Below are 19,418 nucleotides of genomic sequence, written 5' to 3' on the forward strand. Positions count from 1 at the left end.
GCTGCTTGTTGGACGACTAAAAAGCTCATTGAAACCCTCTGCCTGTCAATTTCTGTAGCTTTCCCAAACTGTCAATCTTGACATTCACACCCACTTCGCGCCGTGATTGGCCGGCTATGCCGACGAGAGAAAGGAGCCAGGGTTTGAACTCCCCTCGCTAGCTCTCCAGTTTATTCTTTGCACGCTCCTTTTTCTGTCACTTCTCACCGAGAACAACACTACGAATCCCTTTCCAGGAGAGACCGTCTGAAAAATATGAGCCGCTATCCTCCCGTATTTAAACGGAGCTTTGTGAGCGGACGGGTGTGCGTTTTTTTTTTTTGGGAGTGAGGGGCTGCAAGCTATTGCGTGGAGCGCGCTCGGTTCAGTACTTTCCGCAGAAAAAGGCGTTCAAGCTTTGGCTGCAGCACTGTGAGGTGTGCTGTGTGCTGTGATGCCACCGTACACACAGATGAAACCTGCAAAGACGAGTACAGCCGTCAAAAAGTTGTGGAACTCTTTTCCCTGAGGGGGGAAAAAAAAGCAAAAACAAGAGGTGGAGTGCAATCTGACAGTCTATTGTGTTTGTATACCAGCGAGCGTTGGCCATGCAAACAATGGCGGGACCAGCCCAACCTGCGCGCTCAACCAAAATGTCACAACCGTTGTTGGCCTTGACTGTATTCGATGTATTTTTCTTCCTGCCTTTTGTCCAAGACTGCTTGGGATTAAAACACTTTTTTCATTTTTTTTTTTTGCGTTTCCAGCCCCTTTTTTTTAGTCTTATGGCAATGTTGGCGGTAAACATGAAAATCCGCTCTTTTTCCTTTCATTTCGGCAAGCTGGAATGGCGCTTACTCATCCCCCCTTCCACCCTCATTAGATTAGTGGCCTGTGAAAGTCTTTTAATTTTGAGCAAGTGCCATTTCTGTATACCGGCGTGCCAGTAATCCCTTCTCTCCAGGGAGACGAGGGAGAAGGGAGTGAGCGGGAGAGATGAGAGTAGTGAAGGGCGGAACAACTTGAGGGATCTTTTAATGTCGGACGCTTAATCACTATTGAAGGAAGGGTAAGGGTAACCACCAAGCCCCCCCCTCTCATCCCCCACCCTCTACACTGTTGGACAACCCGCCTTGCTCGCGTAAAACCAATTCTAATCTTCCCCTGGCCGTGCACAGAAATGATTCCCAACAAGTGAGCTGCTGAATTAAACGGCTTGCCTCCCCTCCCCTCCCACCGGTTGAGTATAGGCATGCATTCTTATGCAAATGCCGCGCGCTCTTCATCTTCATCTCCCCTCAGAAGCCGGGGGAATCTCCTGACCGGAGGTTTTCGAACCAAGACACTAACGGCTGCCTTTCTCTCTTTTTTGTTTCGAGGTTAGAAATAAGGAATGGATGTCGGTCCGTGAGGCTAATTGCTCGGTCGTACATTTCGGACTCTTCCCCGTACGAGTCTCGCCGACAGTCTGGTTCCACGTTTCCCCTCTCGGGCCTCTCCTGGTTCACCTTTCCCTCTGCTGCCTCTACAGTGATGGGCTCCACGCTGCAGTTGTCCTTTACCTTTTCTAATGAAGTCAAAGGGGAAACGATCCAAAAGAACACAGATATATAGGAGAACGTCTGTTTTGATGGAAGTCATTTCGGTGTCTCTCGCGTGTAAGTGAGCAAAACATCTATCCATGCAAATTGCTCTTCTCCTTGAGCAGCAAGGCCGGCGGCTTATTGGTTTGCTAATGGGGGAAGGTTGAAAGGTGGGAGAGCTGGTCGTGTGCTTGTCCAGCGCAGGTTATCAGCGAGCCATCTCCACCGCGCTCCCTGGAGCTCGCCCATCTATTCATCAGCGGGTGTCGCGCCGGCTCTCCAGAGGACGACAGACAGAGAAAACAGTGGGGGGATGGAAGCACCATTTAAATTGTCTGGCTCCTCCACCAGTGGATGAACGCTTTGTTTTGGGATCCACCTCCGTGAGCTCGTTTTGCGCAATTATCTTCTGACAATAGTTTTTTTTTTTTTGCTGGTATGCAGTAATTCCTGGAATTTGTTTTCTAGCTTTTGCCCAGTTCATTGTGTTTTCTTTTCTAGTCTTGTTTTAGCACTCTCCTCTGTGCCTTTTTTTTTTTTTTTTTTTTTTAAACGACACTGAAATCAAAACAACTCTGCTATGCACCTCGGGGCTGAATATCCAGTTCCAAAGGGCATATTTCAGTAGTCTGCGAGGGCCCTGTTGGCTGAAGGTATCTCTGTTTCTACGAGTTGGACTCCTGTCTTCTGTGAGCAGCTCGCAAACTTCAAAATCAACCAACTGCCCTCAAACCTGTGAGCCGTCCTTCGTTTGAAGCACTAGCCGCAGAATACAGATCTTTGTCGACAACAAATTTCCATGGCTTTCAAATACCAAAACATCTGTGGACATTATGCCTGCTCTTTATTACAACACCTCTGAATTAAGTTGCCTGCAACGGTATGCCAGAGTGGTGAAAGACTGTTTTTCACTTAAAAAAAAACATTGCATGGGTGAAACCACGCTATTGGCCCTCAAGACAAGTAGTTTGTACGTCACTGCAATGTTCAAACAAGCCCCAATGATGATTAAAGTATTGTTTAATTAGAACATTTGAGGTGGAACGTAATGTCGCATCTTATCTAGCTTTTTATTAGTTTTCAATTAACTTATTTGTCGAATAAACCTTATGTCAAAGAATTAACTTAACTTCTCCTCATTATCTTAATCCTCACTGTCATCGTACTGATTTTAGGTATGTAGACATTAATAATTGGTCAATGGCAGGAAATACAAAAGTCTTCCAGCCCATTTTAAACTGTAAATTGGTAGTTTGAGGCTCACTGTTTCCTCACAGACCTTTTAACGCCTTCTATGATATCGTCATGTTGCTTCCCCTTTTTAAAGTAGCCCGTCTAATGAGGATTAAAAAAAAAAAAATGTATTGTTGAATGTACCAACGTTTTGGCGCTTCCTAAAAGCTCTGAGCTTCACGCCTGTCGCGGCTGAAGCTTTCATTGATCACCGGGGAGCGTGCTCACCACACAATCATCATACTCCTGCCTTCTCGTAGCCAACAACACAGCAGACAACGGCCTCTGAACCTAAAATACGGATGAAACTGCTGCCGAGTTTATGTGACAGAACATCAAAAATGCATGTAGAAATTCAATCGGTTCGTCCCAAGCTGCGATTGATTTAAAGTTCTGCGAGTACCCATCTAAAATGACTCATCAGGCTGATTAGTGGTCGTGTCTCATGCTGATCTGGTGCACATACTTCACTCATCCCTCCCTGGTAATCCTCGTTAAACAGCTGTGGCTTTTTGAATCCAATTCAATAACTCCTGAAGTTTTCCCGCTGCTTGTTTTCACGAGCCCATCAGTTATAGTCACTTGTCTGCATTGATAAACCTGCCTGTGCCGTGTGAGCGGTAGTCTTTATGACTCGACAGTGTGAAGATGTAAGCTCATATTTGTCTATTACAGGGCCATATTCTGACAGCAAAATGTCAAGCCACCAAGTTATGTGGTTGTCTGACTCTGCCCTCGCAATCCCGTTTTTTGTGGGGTTTTTTTAAAGTCCCTAAGAGTATTTTTCTGCTCTCTTGGATAGCGGCAGCAGCGATGACACACACGAAAAGGAGTGCGATACAGAGCCAGTCCCACGGTGATGTAAGGCCCACAGTAACGCTGCAGCCATGTGGATGCCCCGGGCAAGGATTCAGAAAGGAGAGACGCCGCTCACTCTTTTTTTTTTTTTACAATCCTCAAATATTACTGACTTGGGCAGCCGGAAAGAGTCAAAGTGAATTTTTTGAAATCTCCACGTTTTTAAACACTGCACCGCAAAGTGTCTGCGCCGTGAAATCCTGGCTACGGCTGAAAGCAATTAGAAACTGACTTATAACACTTAATTGGGGGCGGGAAACACTGCTTTTCTGGAATGACATTTAAAGATCCCATTAATACCGTGAAAGTAGTTCTTTTCTCTTTTAGTTCTTTTCTCAGAACAAATTGTCGTTTCCTATACTTCTTGATCACTCGGTTGTCTTGGCGAAGGTTTGTTGGCGGCGGTGTTGGCGGTCACAGAGAGGCCATGGATGTCTATCAAAGATAATTAGTCAGTGATACACATGGTTAACCTTGGCTTAGGATTTGTGGCGCTTTCTCGCTCGTATTTTTACACTTCAAAGATGGTTCTAAACTTCAGTGTGCGACGGCGAGAATGATGAATAGATAAACCCAGAGCAGCCCTGAGGAGAGAAAGAGAGAGAGAGGAAAAAAAAGTAGAGGAGGCCGATGGCTTTTGTGCTTAGGGATCAATTTTCCAGGGCTAATCTCCTTCCTGTGAACCACCCTCCGCTTTCCTCTTTTCCTCCAGCTCGCTCTCCGATAGATCTCCATTGACCGGCGCGGCGCAGGGGACCCCACCGCGCGTGGCGCTCTGGCCCATGGGTGCAGGCGCCCGCCCCTCTTTTCCCCCTCTCTTGCTGGAGAAATATTCATTAATTAGTAATGGAGCTTTTTACAGAGCACCAGTGGTTCTCTCCCTCCCTCTCGCTCTCTTTCTTTCCTTGCAGATAGGGAGGAAGTGGAGGAGAGGAGAGAGAAAAAACCTTCTGTCCAGGCTTGGTAGAATCCCCCTGAGCTCAGTCGATCACAAGGCATTAATCTTGCTGTTTAATGACCGACTGCTGCTCTAATTGCTTATACACAGACGAGCAACTAGGGGGGAGGGGTTCAAGTATTTATTTCCCTTTTTGCTTTTACTAAATTACATAACTTTGTTGTTGGTTTATGTGGCCTCCAGACTGTGTCGTGGATAAAGCAGAGCACTGATGCTGCACAGCTGCACCGGCTCTAGACGTTATAGGAAAGGTGTTTTTGTGTCTAAAGGACTTTTCTTGCTGGAGGTAGGTGTGAGTATTCCCAATGGAGCCCGAGCTCTTATCAAAGGGCAGCTCATCCCGGCGTGCCGCACGGGAGGCAGCGACATGAAAGTGCCCCGGCCATCAGCTGAGCTCATAAATCTTTGTCCAAATGAGGCCACTCATCTTAACGCCCTGTGCTCTGGCCACCACACAACGCGTCCCCACCCTCCCATCACAGAGCCCTCATCAAGCTGGAATTTCAGGTCACAGATTATATATATATATATATTTTTCAACAATCTTGGGTATCTGAAGTGTTCACTATAGTTGTAGACAACACTTTAATAATGATGTGATGATTAAATATCTTTTAAATTGCAGTGATGCTGAATGTAAGAAGCAAAGCAGCTGAAAAACTACTTTCTACAGCTACATATTTTCATTTTTCAAGTATTTATTTTGCACAGGCACAGGCTTAAATAGACTTTTTATTATTTATTTCGGGACAAACGATTAATCAATGACTTAAGCAAATCTGTTCATGATTACTGACAATATTTGTCAGCTGTCACATGAGTTGTTGCATGTTTGTTGTTATTTTACAGCTCGCATCAAGTGACGCTCCTCTTCAACTCACTATATCTGCTGATTATCTTTAATCTTTCGGTGCGTCACACTTAAGTCCTGTCTGTCAGCAGCGGTGTTAGTTGCCCAAAATGTTTGGTTTTGTTTGGAGAAAATACTTTTTTTCGTTAAGAAGTTTCATTCCCAACCATAGTAAGTGAATGTCATGTTGTTACCATTGAATCCACGTTGACCCGGGCTGCAACATTCACTTTTTTGTCTCTGTGTCTGTCTGAAGAGGGTAGTGTTGCAGCAGGCGTTGCATGATGAACCTTTAGGAGCGCTTGACGTAAACCAGACGCCTGAGTGAGTGAGGGAGAGAGAGAGAGAGAGAGAGAGAGTCACTTGGCAGGGAAAAGCAGATGGGATTGCCATGGTAGTTAGTGTAAAAGTAGGTGTGGAGAGATTTCTGCCACTTTGACAGAAGAGCCGTCATCCACAGAGTGCTGAAGCAGGACTGAAGCTTTAATTGCAAAGTGCAAACGGGGTCGCCGTCTCTCCTGCCACAGATTTGAGCCTCATCTTCTCTTGTCTTTCAAACGTTGTCAGTCACACTGATCAGTCTTTGCAGACAGCAGTTTGACCTAATTCCTATTTTGTTTTCTCCCCCCACAACTCCTCCGCCCCCGTCTGTCCTTTCTCTTAATCTGCTGTCAGGGCCTCAGTGGTCCTGCTTTCTTTTTACTTGTTGACTTTTTTTCTTCCCTCTTGCCTGCCACGGCTCTCAGGATGGCCAGACCAGTTGCCGGATCACTGGAAGCGAACTTGGGGAGGGAGTGAAAGTTGACTGGCTTCATATTGTTCTTGATTCACTTTTATTCAGCAGTTTGCTGTAAATATTTTATGGGAAATTGTTGTTTTCCTTCCTTTTTCCTGCCTCTGCCCTGCTTTTCTGTGTTCCTGATCTTATCCCACAATGTGTGTGTGTGTGTGTGTGTGTGTGTGTGTGTGTGTGTGTGTGTGTGTGTGTGTGTGTGTGTGTGTATGTGCTTGTGAACCTGACAAATTAGTTTGTTGCTCTCAATATTATCGGGCATGCAGACCTCTTTACTTGGCAGCTAGCCTCGGGGTTGTTTTCCCTTTTCTAGTCGGATGTAATCTTTTACAAAGGCTAGTTGAACACCCAAATCAGGAAAACACGACGGCTCTCAGCATCTTCTCAAACCAGCGCTCCCACAACCGCAAAGGCTGGCACAGGGCTCACGCTGTCTCTTATGTTAAGGGAGGAAATCAATGCAATTTCCTCTTTTGATAGCCTCGCTATCATAGCAAATAATAAAAAAAAAACCCTTCACATCTTTCTTCGTATGACAACAGCGAGCCAAGGGCTCACTTAATAATTGAATAGGTTTCGATTGACTTACTTCTGGGCTGGCTCGGGCCTCCCCCGGTGGCTGCCAAGCCGGCGCGATGGGTGGGTCACACTCACGCACCGTTTTTTTTTAAATAAATGTATTTGGTCTGTGCTCAGACACTTGGAGATGTTCGCTGGAGACGTCGAGTGCTGTAGGATGCGAGCAGTGGCCGCTAATGAGATCAGAGCCTTTTATTTTATACACAAGAGGAACGAAAGGCTCTCACCTCCAACATGTCTTTGAGACAATTATGTAGTTGAGATGCGAGTATAAGATTCATCCTGTTAATAACATGTAAAGTAGAGCAGGAAAAAACATGACACAATGTCGATTGTTGGGCATGTGATGCTTTCATGCATGTGTGTAACCGAGAGCAAAAGTGTGGGTCTTTCTCCTTGTTATATTTCCCACAGTGTGGGGAGGGAGGGAGGGACTACCTTTGGGAAACCTTTAGACTTCAAAGTCTGGTCTGAATGCAACGCTGCTGTGGGGGGAACGGGACATTTATTCCTCCTGAACAGCTCGGTCCAGCTTCCCAGGTTCGGCGTGTCCGTCTTGGTCCCGGTTCGATGCGTCGCATGAACCAAACCGCTGAAGTCCTGCGAGCCTCACGCAGTCTAATTACACTCTGACTCTTGGCAGGCGGGCGACAGAAACTCAGAAGGGGAAGTTCTGCCTGAGTGTCGGCAGTTTGTCACTCTGTCTTTTGGCTAAAATCCTGCTGGTTTGGCTTCTCTTACGCGTTGTTTTACAGGCCGGGAACGACCAGGGAAGGCCATCCCACATCACACTCCCGTGTTTTTGAAAGCGTCATGGTTTCCCAATAAATCTGAGCATCCCCGGACAATGACTAGCGCTCTGGGTAATCGACTGCTGCAAGTAGCTACATCAAACACTCCCCCGTGGTTTAAGCAGCGACTCGCTAAAACCACAACAATGTCAGTGGGAGACGCACAATTGAGAAAATGTAACTATAATCAGTTCAATAGGAAAAAAAAGTGCGACTCGTGCATTGCGGGCTCAGCCACGATACAATGTTCCTGCATGTTTCTGTTCGTGTCGTTTTCACAAATGAGAACGCAGATATTTACAGTAAAATAAATCAAATATTGGGTTTCCCCCGCTGCACCGGAAACAAAACCGGAGCACTACTGAACTGTGAAACTTTACGCTCCTGAACTCTGTGTCAAAACTCAGCGTGCGGCCGGGCAGAAAGCACCTGAAACCACCACCACGCGAAAGCAGGCAGCTGCAGGTGCCCTCCCGTTTGCATTTTTATCGCTTGCGCACAATCTTTCTTTTTTTTTGGGTCATACGATTCCCAGATGTCACTTTAGATTTGACTTGCTGTTTTGCATTCCAGGAAATGTGTGCTCTCTGTACCGAGGTGTCCAGAGTTAACCGGTCTGCTGGATGGCCAGCGGGCGATCGGGTCGCGACTCTCCTTCCGGGGTTTGCTGCTGCACGTGAAAACACAAGATGCCATCCTGAGTTACCTGCGTGTTTAGTAGCTCACAGCTACTAAAAAAAAATACTCTTGAACCACAATGTGGAGAGTTTGAGTTGGAGCAATTTAACGTTCCTCCATCTAAAACATTTTGATGTTTGCTGTCGACTTTTGAGTAACACTTAAACGAGGAAAAGCCGAGTGACGAAATAAGATGTATTACTTTGAAGCTTGACATTGATGATGCAGTGTAACGTGGCAGTGTGTCTGGTAAACATCGGATGTCCCTATTGGTGGCTGTTTTATGCTACGCCGCTTCCCCCCCCAGCCAGCAGCACCATGCACCATTCTCGCTGCAATAGTAAATTGAGTTTTTTGTGCCGTCAAGATTGACATCGTTTGCCCCGGAGAGTCTTTCTAGGTTTGTGAAAATGGCACCAAAAAAACCTTCTCCAAGCTTTTTCAAATCCACTCACATTTGTCTGTCTCTCTCTCTTCTTCTTCTTCTTTTCCTCTCCAGCCGAGGATGACGGGCTGTGGGAGAACGGGCTTTCCTACGAGTGTCGCACGCTGCTGTTCAAAGCCATCCACAACCTGCTGGAGCGCTGCCTCATGAACCGCAGCTTCGTCCGCATCGGCAAGTGGTTCGTCAAGCCCTACGAGAAGGACGAGAAGCCCATCAACGAGAGGTACGTCAGCGCCGCTTTGTTCTGCTCTCAGTTGTCCCGCCTCCACAGATGCTGGCGTGACGGTGTCTATGTGGAGGCTGTTGAACTCTCACTTCCTGGGTCGAAGGGTTCTGTTCCCACTGGCCTCGCTTGATCCAAATATACATGTTCCAACAGACACTCTGGACAGAGGCAGATATTAAACGGCGTATATTGTCCCGGGGATTTTCTGATCATGTACTACGTGCCTCTGATCTCGACTCAAGTGTCTTTTGAGTCCCAGACAGTCTTTATTTGATCACATTCAAGCTGCACAATGCATGCTTAGCCCAGAGTAGAGCCGTTATGTGTCAGATTTTTTACTAAATGATTATCGCGGGCGGAGAAATTTATAATATTGCGATATATTTAGAAAATTTCATGGTGGAAAAAATAACCACTATATTGCCAAATTTAACCTGGTTTATTCAGTGTTTTGTCTATTTTATTTCTTTTGATTTAAATCTATCGAGTCCTGTAACTTTTACTGTACAAAATCTGGTTCTATATGTATTCATATTATATCTTTGTTCATTTTCTTGCGTGTCGCCAATGCTGTGACACTTCCAGCCTCGAGTGAGGCCGTGTTAACGCGAGTAAACGGCTTCAATTAACACGGCGCCGCTCTACGGCGCTTCTTCATCTCCAGCATCAAGGAAACATGGAAGTTCAAACGGCGTTTCCAACCAGCGGCCTTGAGTTTAGAGGTGTAGCTCAGCACGGTGATCTTGTTTTCATAAACAAAGCGGCACAGCTTGCTTCCACATCACCATATCATTAGTTCAGTTAAAACCGCGGGCTGCTGTGTCTTTATTTTCGTGTGCCCTCGCTCGCTTGCTCGCAGGTTGCTTTACATCTATTTTTTTTTTTAAAAGTGGACTGCACAATTAGACACTTCTGACAGCTCCTGTACCAAAGGCAAACAGACCAGGCGTTACGCAACATTACTGATGCATCCAGAAAACGCCCGGATTGATCAGCGGATAAGCTCAGGACTTCCCTGCATTGTGCACTCCATTATAGTTGTGATGCGAGTACCTGTCCGACTCCACGGAGACGTTCCTCCACCTCCTCCGCTCTATCCGCCGAGCTGGATTTCTCCCTCGGTGTTTGGGCTCATTGATAAGAGACGGGTACTGAGGAGAAAATGACCGTAGCCGTTTTGAACCTCACTTCCTCCCCCCGGCTGCACATTTAACACCTTGCTATTGTTTGGTGGCCCATCTGGTTTTGAACCCCCAAAAAAAACTGCAACTGGAAGTGAGAGGCGTGACGATCCTGTGCTCGTATGTGTAGCACCTGCAGATGAGGAAGCTGACGGAAGCTTCTAAATTGTAAGAGAGGCTCACAGTGTGTGTGTGTGTGTGTGTGTGTGTGTGTGTGTGTGTGTGTGTGTGTGCATGTGTGTGTGTCGGAGTTATTGTTTTTAGAGTTGTTGCCAGTTTTCCCGGTCAGATGACCATAGGGGCCTCACGGCGACATGGTCTTCTCTCTGCACACACACACACACGCTCGCCCATACGCACATATGCGTGTGTGTGTGTGTGTTTGTTTGTTTGCGGGCTGGATAGAAATGGCCAGAACTCTTGCTCTCTGCTGTCAGCTCGTCTCTATCGTCACCCCGATGAGAGGCGGCAGATCAGAGTTGCCGGCGTTAACGCAGACTCTTTTTTTTTTTTTTGTAGGCTCTGCGTTCATCGACAAGGACTCTCACCTGTCGGGACAATTGTGATAGATTTCCACTTGACTGGCAGAATAACAGACAAACGCTCAGACGAAATAATACTGAAGAGCAAGCTACGTCTCTTTTTAAGTGATATTCATGTTTGTTTTTGTTGCCTCTTAAACCACAACGCTGATCACAGAGGGCTCCAGTCAAGGGGCAAAAAAAACAATGGTCTTTTCCTCTGCACCGGTATTCACAGGCCACTTTGTGTGTGTGTGTGTGTGTGTGTGTGTGTGTGTGTGTGTGTGTGTGTGTGTGTGTGTGTGTGTGTGTGTGTGTGTGTGTGTGTGTGTGTGTGTGTGTGTGTGTCTCGCTCTCTCACCCCTCCCTCCTTCCCTTCATCCCCCTCTGCTGTCACAGAGCAGACTGGGCAGGTTATAAATAGTGGTGCAACCACCCTGAATCTTAGTTGTCGTCAAGGATGTTTTTTTTTCTCCTCTCCCCTTTGGTGTGCTCTGCGCGCTCCAGCCACGCTGGGATTTCGACAAAACAAAGCCACACAAAAACTGTGACGGAAATTTATTTTTTCACAGTGAAACATTTCCTGAGTTGTTATTGATGTGGGGCGGTGGCAGTTGTGATTTATAAACCACTCGAGTAACGCTATGACGCAGAGCTCCTCTTTTTCTCATGCGTTTTGTCAACGCGAAGGCGCTCTCGTTCGTCCCACCAGTGCTAGTGCTGCCTTCGAGGACTTCGTGTTCACTTTTAATGTCGGCGCTCAGATCTCGCATCTGTCTCAATGACTTGTGGATTCCACCAGGAGGGGGGGGGGGGGGGGGGCAACGCCGTTGAGCGTTTCCAGGGAATTCCCGCTCTTATTGTCCAGTGAACTCAGCCGTGCATCGAGTCACACGCCTGTTCGTTCTGGGATACTTCTCCTTCCTCCCTTAACACAGAAGCACACGTTGAACGGATTAGTTCGCCATCACCTCATCGGTCTCCTTTAAAAAGCATCTTGTTCTCACCTTTTATGCAAATGAAGGTCAGGCACTCGTTAGTATTGGCTCTTTGTCTCGAGCGCAAATGGATGAACTGCAAGGGAAATCGACACAAGACCTCCAAATAAATATATAATATACTAAAATATATTTGTTGAGCATTGCTTGTATGGTAACAATAACAAAAAGTGTTCAATAAGTAGTTAAATGGTGGTTTATGTGCAACATCAAGCATGTTAGTTTAGGGCAGAGTCTTGATGGATTAGTCAATTATCTTATGTACGACATTGTAGTAAATCACATTTTTCCATATTTTGAACAGTTGCTTAGACAAAACTTGATGACATCACCTTGAGCTTTAGGTGAATTTGATGACCATTAATACCTTCACAACTTAACTATATCAATAAATTAAATGAGAGCAATCCAATCATTAACTGGAGGAATCATCGTTAGTTGCAGGCCTGAGGACATAACCGAAACGGTTGCAGATTCCTGTTTTTGTCCCTGCGGTTGTTCATGAATGCACCATTGTGGCACACTCATCACTCGTTTCAATTCGTTCTCGAATCGCACGTGCTTCTGGGAAACACCGGCCACCTCTGTGATCGGCAGGCGGCTCGTCTGCAGCATCCAGAGTCTCCAGCTGGTGGAGGCTGTGGCCGGCTGACGGCGTTCATAACTTCAGCCCCAGACCTCAGCCGCTGTTAAAACGCTTACATCATCTCTCGCTCACTGCGCTCTCTTTTGTGTGTGTGTGTGTGTGTGTGTGTGTGTGGTAAGCAGCAGGCAGCACACTGAATCCTCAGTGTCTTTGATATTGATAACCTCTATTAGTGCCTCCAGTTGTGCGTGTCTCTTTTTCACAAGTTATCAGGAATCTGACATGTTTTTTCCCCGAAACGCACATTTTTTTTAGTTTACATTCTGTCAGTTAAAAGGAATGTTTTTAATATACGTTTACAAGAAATAAATCGATGGCATTGATCGGTTAAAGCCTTTTGTTTTGTTAATGTGAACTGCAAATGCAGCAGTGTGTGTTGATTACAGCTGACAGCGGTTCTCTTTGTCTCCAAGTTGTGCAGCGTGGTTGTTTCTGTGTGAACCTTGTGCTGCGAGGTAGACTGGCTTCAGGAAAAGGGAGAGAACACAGGGGAGGGAGGGAGGGAGGCAGAGCTCCTCTCGGTTGTCATGGCAGCAGGGAAATGCACCATGGGATCGTGTGTTTCCAAGGTGAAGCGGGATGCCCACGCTCTATTGGTCAGCTTAAGGCAGACTAAAGGCGTCGACGTGCTCCTAATTGGCTGCATTCTCCAAATTCTGAGCAGCGCTTAATCCTGCCCGCTTTGATGTTTCAATTTGATCGGGACAAAAGGGGATCATGCTTCTTTTTATCTGCTTGATATGTGCTCTGTTTTAAAAAAAAAGAAAAAAGGCACGGAACGTCGGGCCCGCTGCGCCGCGATCAGCAGAGCGTTGGATTACTACGCCGCTGTACTCGAATACGACGTGTACGCCGGCTGTGCATTTAGCCGATGTGGTCCGACAGAAAGCATCATCAACAAATCAAGCTGTTATGAAACGAGGCCAGTGTGTGCAAGCAGCATCGTATTACAAGAGCGACTGGTAATGATTTGAATGCAAAGCATAGTTATACAATAACAAATATGCCCGCGTAAACACATGCGGTTTTTTTTCCCCCCGCGGGGCCGTGTTGTGTCGCCGAGCACATTCTTCTTCTATTGTGTTGTCCCGATGTTGGGAGGCGCGTGTGTGTGTGTGTGTGAGTCCTGGTGCGCTGTGGCGGGCTGAAGCAGAGAGCAGCACTCTCTGCTAAGTAGGACAGTGCAGGATAAAGGGCCACTGCCTCCAGTCTGGGGCTAAAGCGCTAAATTTATCCCCTCCCTGCTCCCAGCACAACACAAACGCACAGGGAGACGGCCACACAAACGTGCTTGTCAACAATCGGCACGCCACAGAGTCCGCGCAGAGGGCAGGGCGAGGAGTTGGCACGTCGGCTTTTTCTTTGGAGTCGTTGGCGCGAGACGCCAATGAAAATTGCAGCCAGATGAAACGGCGTATCGGACGTGTGGTGTGCACGCGGACACACGATGCTGCTGATGTAGATGTGTACAGGACAACTCAACACATCTCACATGTACCCCTGCTCCTCCCCTCCCCCTCACACTAGACCCACCACAACCCTTGTTCTCCCCTAGACTTCATCAGTCTCCCAAGCCGCAGGAAGTCCAGGGAGACCGGGCTGTGGGACCATGTGACCATGTGACCATGCGGCGCTCTGGATGCATCATGTTGCTGGGAGATAGAGATCCTGTCCAGAAGAGAAATATGGCTCTTTAATGAAAATACCAGTGTTTTTTTCATTGGCATGGATCATTTCCTTAATTGCTGCACGATTATGTTATTAATAGCCCATTGCTTCTCTTTGGTGCGATGATTTAATGCGAGGCCTTTTGCATCCCCGGCCTTTCCGAAGACCCTTCCATGAGGCTGCCAATATACTTACTAAAACTTCATGCCCCCATTTTAAACTGTCAGCCTCAAGGCCAACCATGTTATTTATGTTGACTGCACTTGTTCAAAAAGTATTCATCCATTATGTTATTACTCGACAGAAACGAGGAAGCATTTCTCTTAGAAAAATTGGTTCCTCTCAGTTGACAAGGATGGAGTATGCCTTCTCTGTCGCGGTGAACGAGGTCCTGCATTTCAAAGGCAGGGTTATTATTGCAAAACTAACAATAAGCAGTTAGGAAAAATGTACGTCAACTGAAACTAGATATATTTGTAGAGAAACTAAAATGCTACGGCTGTGACTGACAGCGGTGAATCCAGATGCAACTCCGGTACATTCTGTTTTAAATTGTTGCCTGTTTGGTATATTTTTATATATCTGGAGCACATGCGGGCTAAGACAGCGATACACTCATGCTGGGATTGAATAACGCTCAGCGGACCTTGAGACAATCGCTGGCCGTATCTGGAGCAGCTGGACCTGGTTAATGTCCGGTTATCGGAGAAGTGAAATGGACCAAATAGGATTTTTTCGCTGGTCCAGCAGTGTTGGCTCCCAGACCCTGGTCCACCGCGGCGTCCCGGACCGGCAGTTTCCTGTTCTGACAGCGGGACAAGAAGACATTCGCTATCGTTCTTTTTTCACGTTCAGTTTAAGACCTGAAGAATTAAACGACAAGAACTTGATTGAAATATTGGAGTATATCCAATCTGTCACTGAGCCGAGCCGTTCAGCTGTGTGATAGTGAAAGAGTTGTCTATTCCAAAATGTGAGCTTTTTGTTGGAAAAATGTATTCATAAGTAGCTCCAAAAAGTTTTTTTGTTCCCGAGGAAACTTTAACTTCTGTGCTTGGCCTACAAAATCCGTCATCCCTGCAGCACTCTGTAACATATCGAGTAATGTGCCGGAGAACGTCAGAAAGCTGTACCGTTTTCTCACCAATTACCGCCTCTTAATGTGAGCGCGAGGCCTCGAGAGAACGAGGAATTCATCGCTCGTCACTGAAGTGATCACGGGTCTGTTTGTGTCGCAGCATGGTAGGAAAACCCGTGTCGTGGAATTCAAGGCTAGCGGCGGGGACGCGTTTCTCTCTCCGCGAGGGGGAAATCCTGTGTCCTTAAGTTTCCTCTGCCTCCTCTTTGTTCCCGTGCTTCACACCGCCGCAGCATTCCTCCCATCCTCCTCTGTGACCGGAGGCAAAGACGAAGTCGGGCCAGAAGACGAAGACGAAGACGACATCACAGTTAATCCGTCAGGCGTCCCTTTCCTCCCTGTCCCTTTTTCTAAGTAACCGTGATTGCTGCGGTACTGTCTTTTAATCCAGAGGTTCAGACAGATGGCCACATTTAAAGCTAATCCCTCATGTGGCGTTGGACCTTTCACCTCATCCCTGTCGACGACAAGGTGACTTGCGTTGTATTAACAGATTTACAGGATTCTCACCTCCAGAGAAACCTTGAAACGAAGTTCCTCCAAACAGTTTAGAGTCTCTGCACCGGCTAATAATGCAACTAAAGAGTCCTTAAGACACACCTGAGGGTTGCAGAATACATAATCCTGATTTAGAGCCGGGGATCAGGGGGCTGTAAGTGGTCTCGTGTTTGTGTTTTCCCCCTCAGCGTTAACGCCGCGCAGCCATCAGCTAAAACAACTCACCATGCGTCCTCTGAGCGCCATTGATTTTAACGTAGGACTCATTCTCAGTGTTTAGAAAAGTGGACTGAGATCGATTCCATTTTCTAGGAAATGCGTTTTTTTTGTCTTGGTGTTTTTTATATTTAAAGTAACTGTAAGAAGTGAAAGTCATGCAGTGTCAGTGGAGTGACGAACACAACGCTGTTTGTTGAGCTCATTGCACATGTGCTTTCCAGCTTCAAAACCCACAGCCGGTCGTTGTTCTGATGTGCTGCTGAATGCGTTTGATTCTTGATCTGTGGTTGTTACCTCTCTGCTACACATTGTAGTGTGATTAGCGTACCGGATGTTATCAAACCGTCAACAGGTGACCGTCCGCTGCCGCGCACAGAGCGCGAGGAACGCCCTCTTCTTCCACAAAGAGCACGCGACACTTGATTCATCGCCTTTTCTTGTGTCGTATTGAAGCCTACACACAGATGACTGACTTGGAAATAGCTTACGTAGTCTTATCTTCTGGTTACCAGCAAGTACTATTGTGAAGTATAACGGAATATACTGTCTTATCTCTCTCTCTTTTTTAATATTTTTAATTTGGCATAATAAAATAATCCGATTATTGAAATTAAGCTTTTAATTTAGTCCGTTTTAAAAAACATTTGAGTCCAAATAATGCACTTTAATATGTTTTGTCATCAATTCAATGTTTGCAAGAGCCGTTGACCTGATATTGACATCTAATGGCTGTACACTGAGTGCCATCACTCAGATATTTCTGCATTCAAGTAAAACACAGAGATGACGTCGCCCCGCTCGCCTTCTCCTCGTTTCTCTGGGAACACAGTTGGGGAAGACTCTCAAAATATGGTCATGGCATTTAGTCACGGTTCTGTGCCACAGCTGGTGGTCCATCTTTAAAGCACAGTAACTGCGGCATAACATGATTTTTGAAGGAAAAAAAAAAAGCGTTTCGGCTAATTTAAAAAAGAAAAGGGGCCAAAGTAGTCCTCGCCTTTTGTGGGTTAACCGAAGAAATTCCCGTTTTAATCCAGGATGAGGCTGACTAATTGGTCATGGCTCTGGGTAATGAACCTTTTATTATTACAACTGCACATCGCATATTGCTAAGGGCGCGACGGCCTCGTGTGAACACGGCTTAAAAACAAGCTTTAAAAAAACGCCGCCTCTCTCCCGCGCCGCTGCGCCGTGAAAGTAGTCCATCCAACTGTCTGGTTTGTAGGCGGCGTTACGCCACGCCGTTCAAGACGGTCTGCAGGTCTGATGTGTGTGTCTGTCGATGCACGTGTCTGGCTGTTGAATGCATCTCACTGCGGCGCTGCACCGAGCAACAGATGTGGCGTCGCAATCACAGAGCTGTTACAAAGCGATTATGCGAACATGGTAATGAGCGTAATTACTGCAAATATTCTTTCAAAGGTACCTGGCTCAGGTTGAGACGCTTGCTTTTTAGCTGACAGCAGGTGTACTGGAGGAACCCTGGTGTGTGTGTGTGTGTGTGTGTGTGTGTGTGTGTGTGTGTGTGTGTGTGTGTGTGTGTGTGTGTGTGTGTGTGTGTGTGTGTGTGTGTGAGATGTAGCTTGAACCGGGGAGGGAGCTGGAACCTGGCTTGTCAGGGTTGTGTCAGTATTATTACCTGTATCTGGCTCAGCTGCATCTCTGCGCGGCAGCGACAGGCTTTGCCGAGGATCTGATCTCTCCTCTTTCCACGAGCTCGTCGTTCTATCTCTTTCCATTTCTCGCTCTCTCTCTCTAAGTTTAATCCGACGTTTACAAAGAGGCTCACCCCCTTCTGCCGTTTGCGGCGGAGGGGAAATCAATTCAAAGTAATAGAGCTCCGGGTGTGCGTAAGTGAATGGGCTGGCCTTAAGAGTTTCGGGTTAGTGTTTTCTCTCGCACCTCGTCTCCTGTGTGAACCGCACGCTGAACCTGCGCTGGTGCGTCCCGCAGGGTGTGTGTGTGCGTGTGTGTGTGTGCGTGCTTGTGTTGCTTTCTCAGCAGACAGTGTTGTTGTTTCCCAGGTGGCCAGACAGTGGGGAAGATATTATCGCCTTGGAAATGTGTCCTCTAATTTAATGCTGGTTACCACCTCCCCTCATTTTTCGCTCCTTGCTTATTTGTCTCGGCACTCTTGAGTGACGCCTCCTTTTATTTAATAAAACGTACATTTGCCATTGACATGTCGATTCCTAATGTGGCTTTCAGGGTTCATACGGTCAGGGAAAACCTGGAGAGGTCATAGAATTTTAAAATGGTTAGTTCAAAGTCAGTTTTATTGTCAATTTTACATATGTGCAAACATACAAAAGATTGAAAGTGAATAATAATAATGAAGTGCAAAAAGGTTTAAAAATTTAAGAAAAAGAGAGAAACTAGTTCCTGGCCAAGAAAAAAATAAAAAATCCCCAAAAGTTTTTTAAAAGTCTTGTAAATGTGTTATATTTATGTGTTCATGGCGTTTATTTACACTGAGTTTAAGACCAGACATGCACTCTATCTATAAATTTCCTTTAATCAAACAAGTTTCTCTCATTCATTTGTGTCATTTAAGATCTACTGTATGCTTTGGAATCCTCATTGTTAGTTTAAATACTACATTTTATCACTTTCTTTATGTTTACACCGAGATTTCGCTAAATAATAGGTCATGAAAATTTGGTTAAGTCATGGAAATTGGTCAAAATGTGTATGAACTTGGAGTTTAATATGAAAGTCAAATTTGCATGGCCATGAAATAAAATTGCTGGCAGGTAATGACAACGGATCACCAAAAAAAGCTAAAAAGACCATTGTGGATGAACTTTATTGGCCGAAACAGATTGTTTTTGTGTAGTTGTAGCAGCTGGTACACAAGGCTCCATACTCTTTTTCTTCTTCTTTTGTTCTTGATTTTTAATCCGTGTGGATGACAAATTAACTCCGGTCCGTTACATCATTTAAACAATAGCTCCGCTGCCGCCTCGCTCCTTCCAAGAAAACCCGTTAGATAACTCACCACGGCTTCTTGGCAAACTCTTCTCCTCCCGCTGTCCGTCATCAAAACAATGCATCCCCGTTCACGTGCGCCGGCTGATTGTCATTGTAGCTCCAGAAACATTGTTTGATGCTATTGTGCCAGAAACGGTGAGCCCATGCCAGCGCGTCCTCTCGCCGCCGCAGCGGCGCGTGACCAGTCAAAACATGTTTACTTGTCCCGGCGGGCCGCTGCACGTGACAGATATCCATGAGGCCCGACCGGCCAGAGGTGACTGCTGTGTCCGACGAGGCCAAATGGTCAGAGATGGAAGGGGGAGGGACTCCTCCCAGTGGTCGGGACACTTGCTGCTGTTGTTGTTGTTGTTGTTGTTGTGCTGAGGAAGTGGACACCAGCTTAAACGGAAGCTCAGTTCTGAGAGCGCCGCCGGCCGAGGCCCCACAAACATCTGTGGAATGTTACAGCTCTGCAGCCGCCGTCCTATTGCACACCTCTCTGTCTTCATATGTCACATAGCGTGCTTTGGCTTTCATTTGACTTTTGATTCACCTTAAATATACTGAGTGTGTGTGTGTGTGTTTATCTGATGCCGATTAAGT

The 19,418-nt window shown here is 46.4% G+C and overlaps 1 protein-coding gene across 1 annotated transcript in view; it reads left to right on the top strand.

Moving 5' to 3' along the window:
• The window catches only part of med13a (mediator complex subunit 13a), a 69,984-nt gene that overhangs the window by 10,025 nt on the left and 40,541 nt on the right, over positions 1-19,418 (top strand). The window contains exon 3 of the mRNA XM_068600309.1: positions 8,802-8,970. Coding sequence (XP_068456410.1) covers positions 8,802-8,970 — 169 coding nt within the window. The remainder of the gene's footprint in view (positions 1-8,801; positions 8,971-19,418) is intronic.

Source organism: Clinocottus analis, unplaced genomic scaffold (assembly GCF_023055335.1).
Source record: "Clinocottus analis isolate CAN_PGR_092001 unplaced genomic scaffold, fCliAna1.0.p SCAF_5, whole genome shotgun sequence".
NCBI classification, from domain to species: Eukaryota; Metazoa; Chordata; class Actinopteri; order Perciformes; family Cottidae; genus Clinocottus; species Clinocottus analis.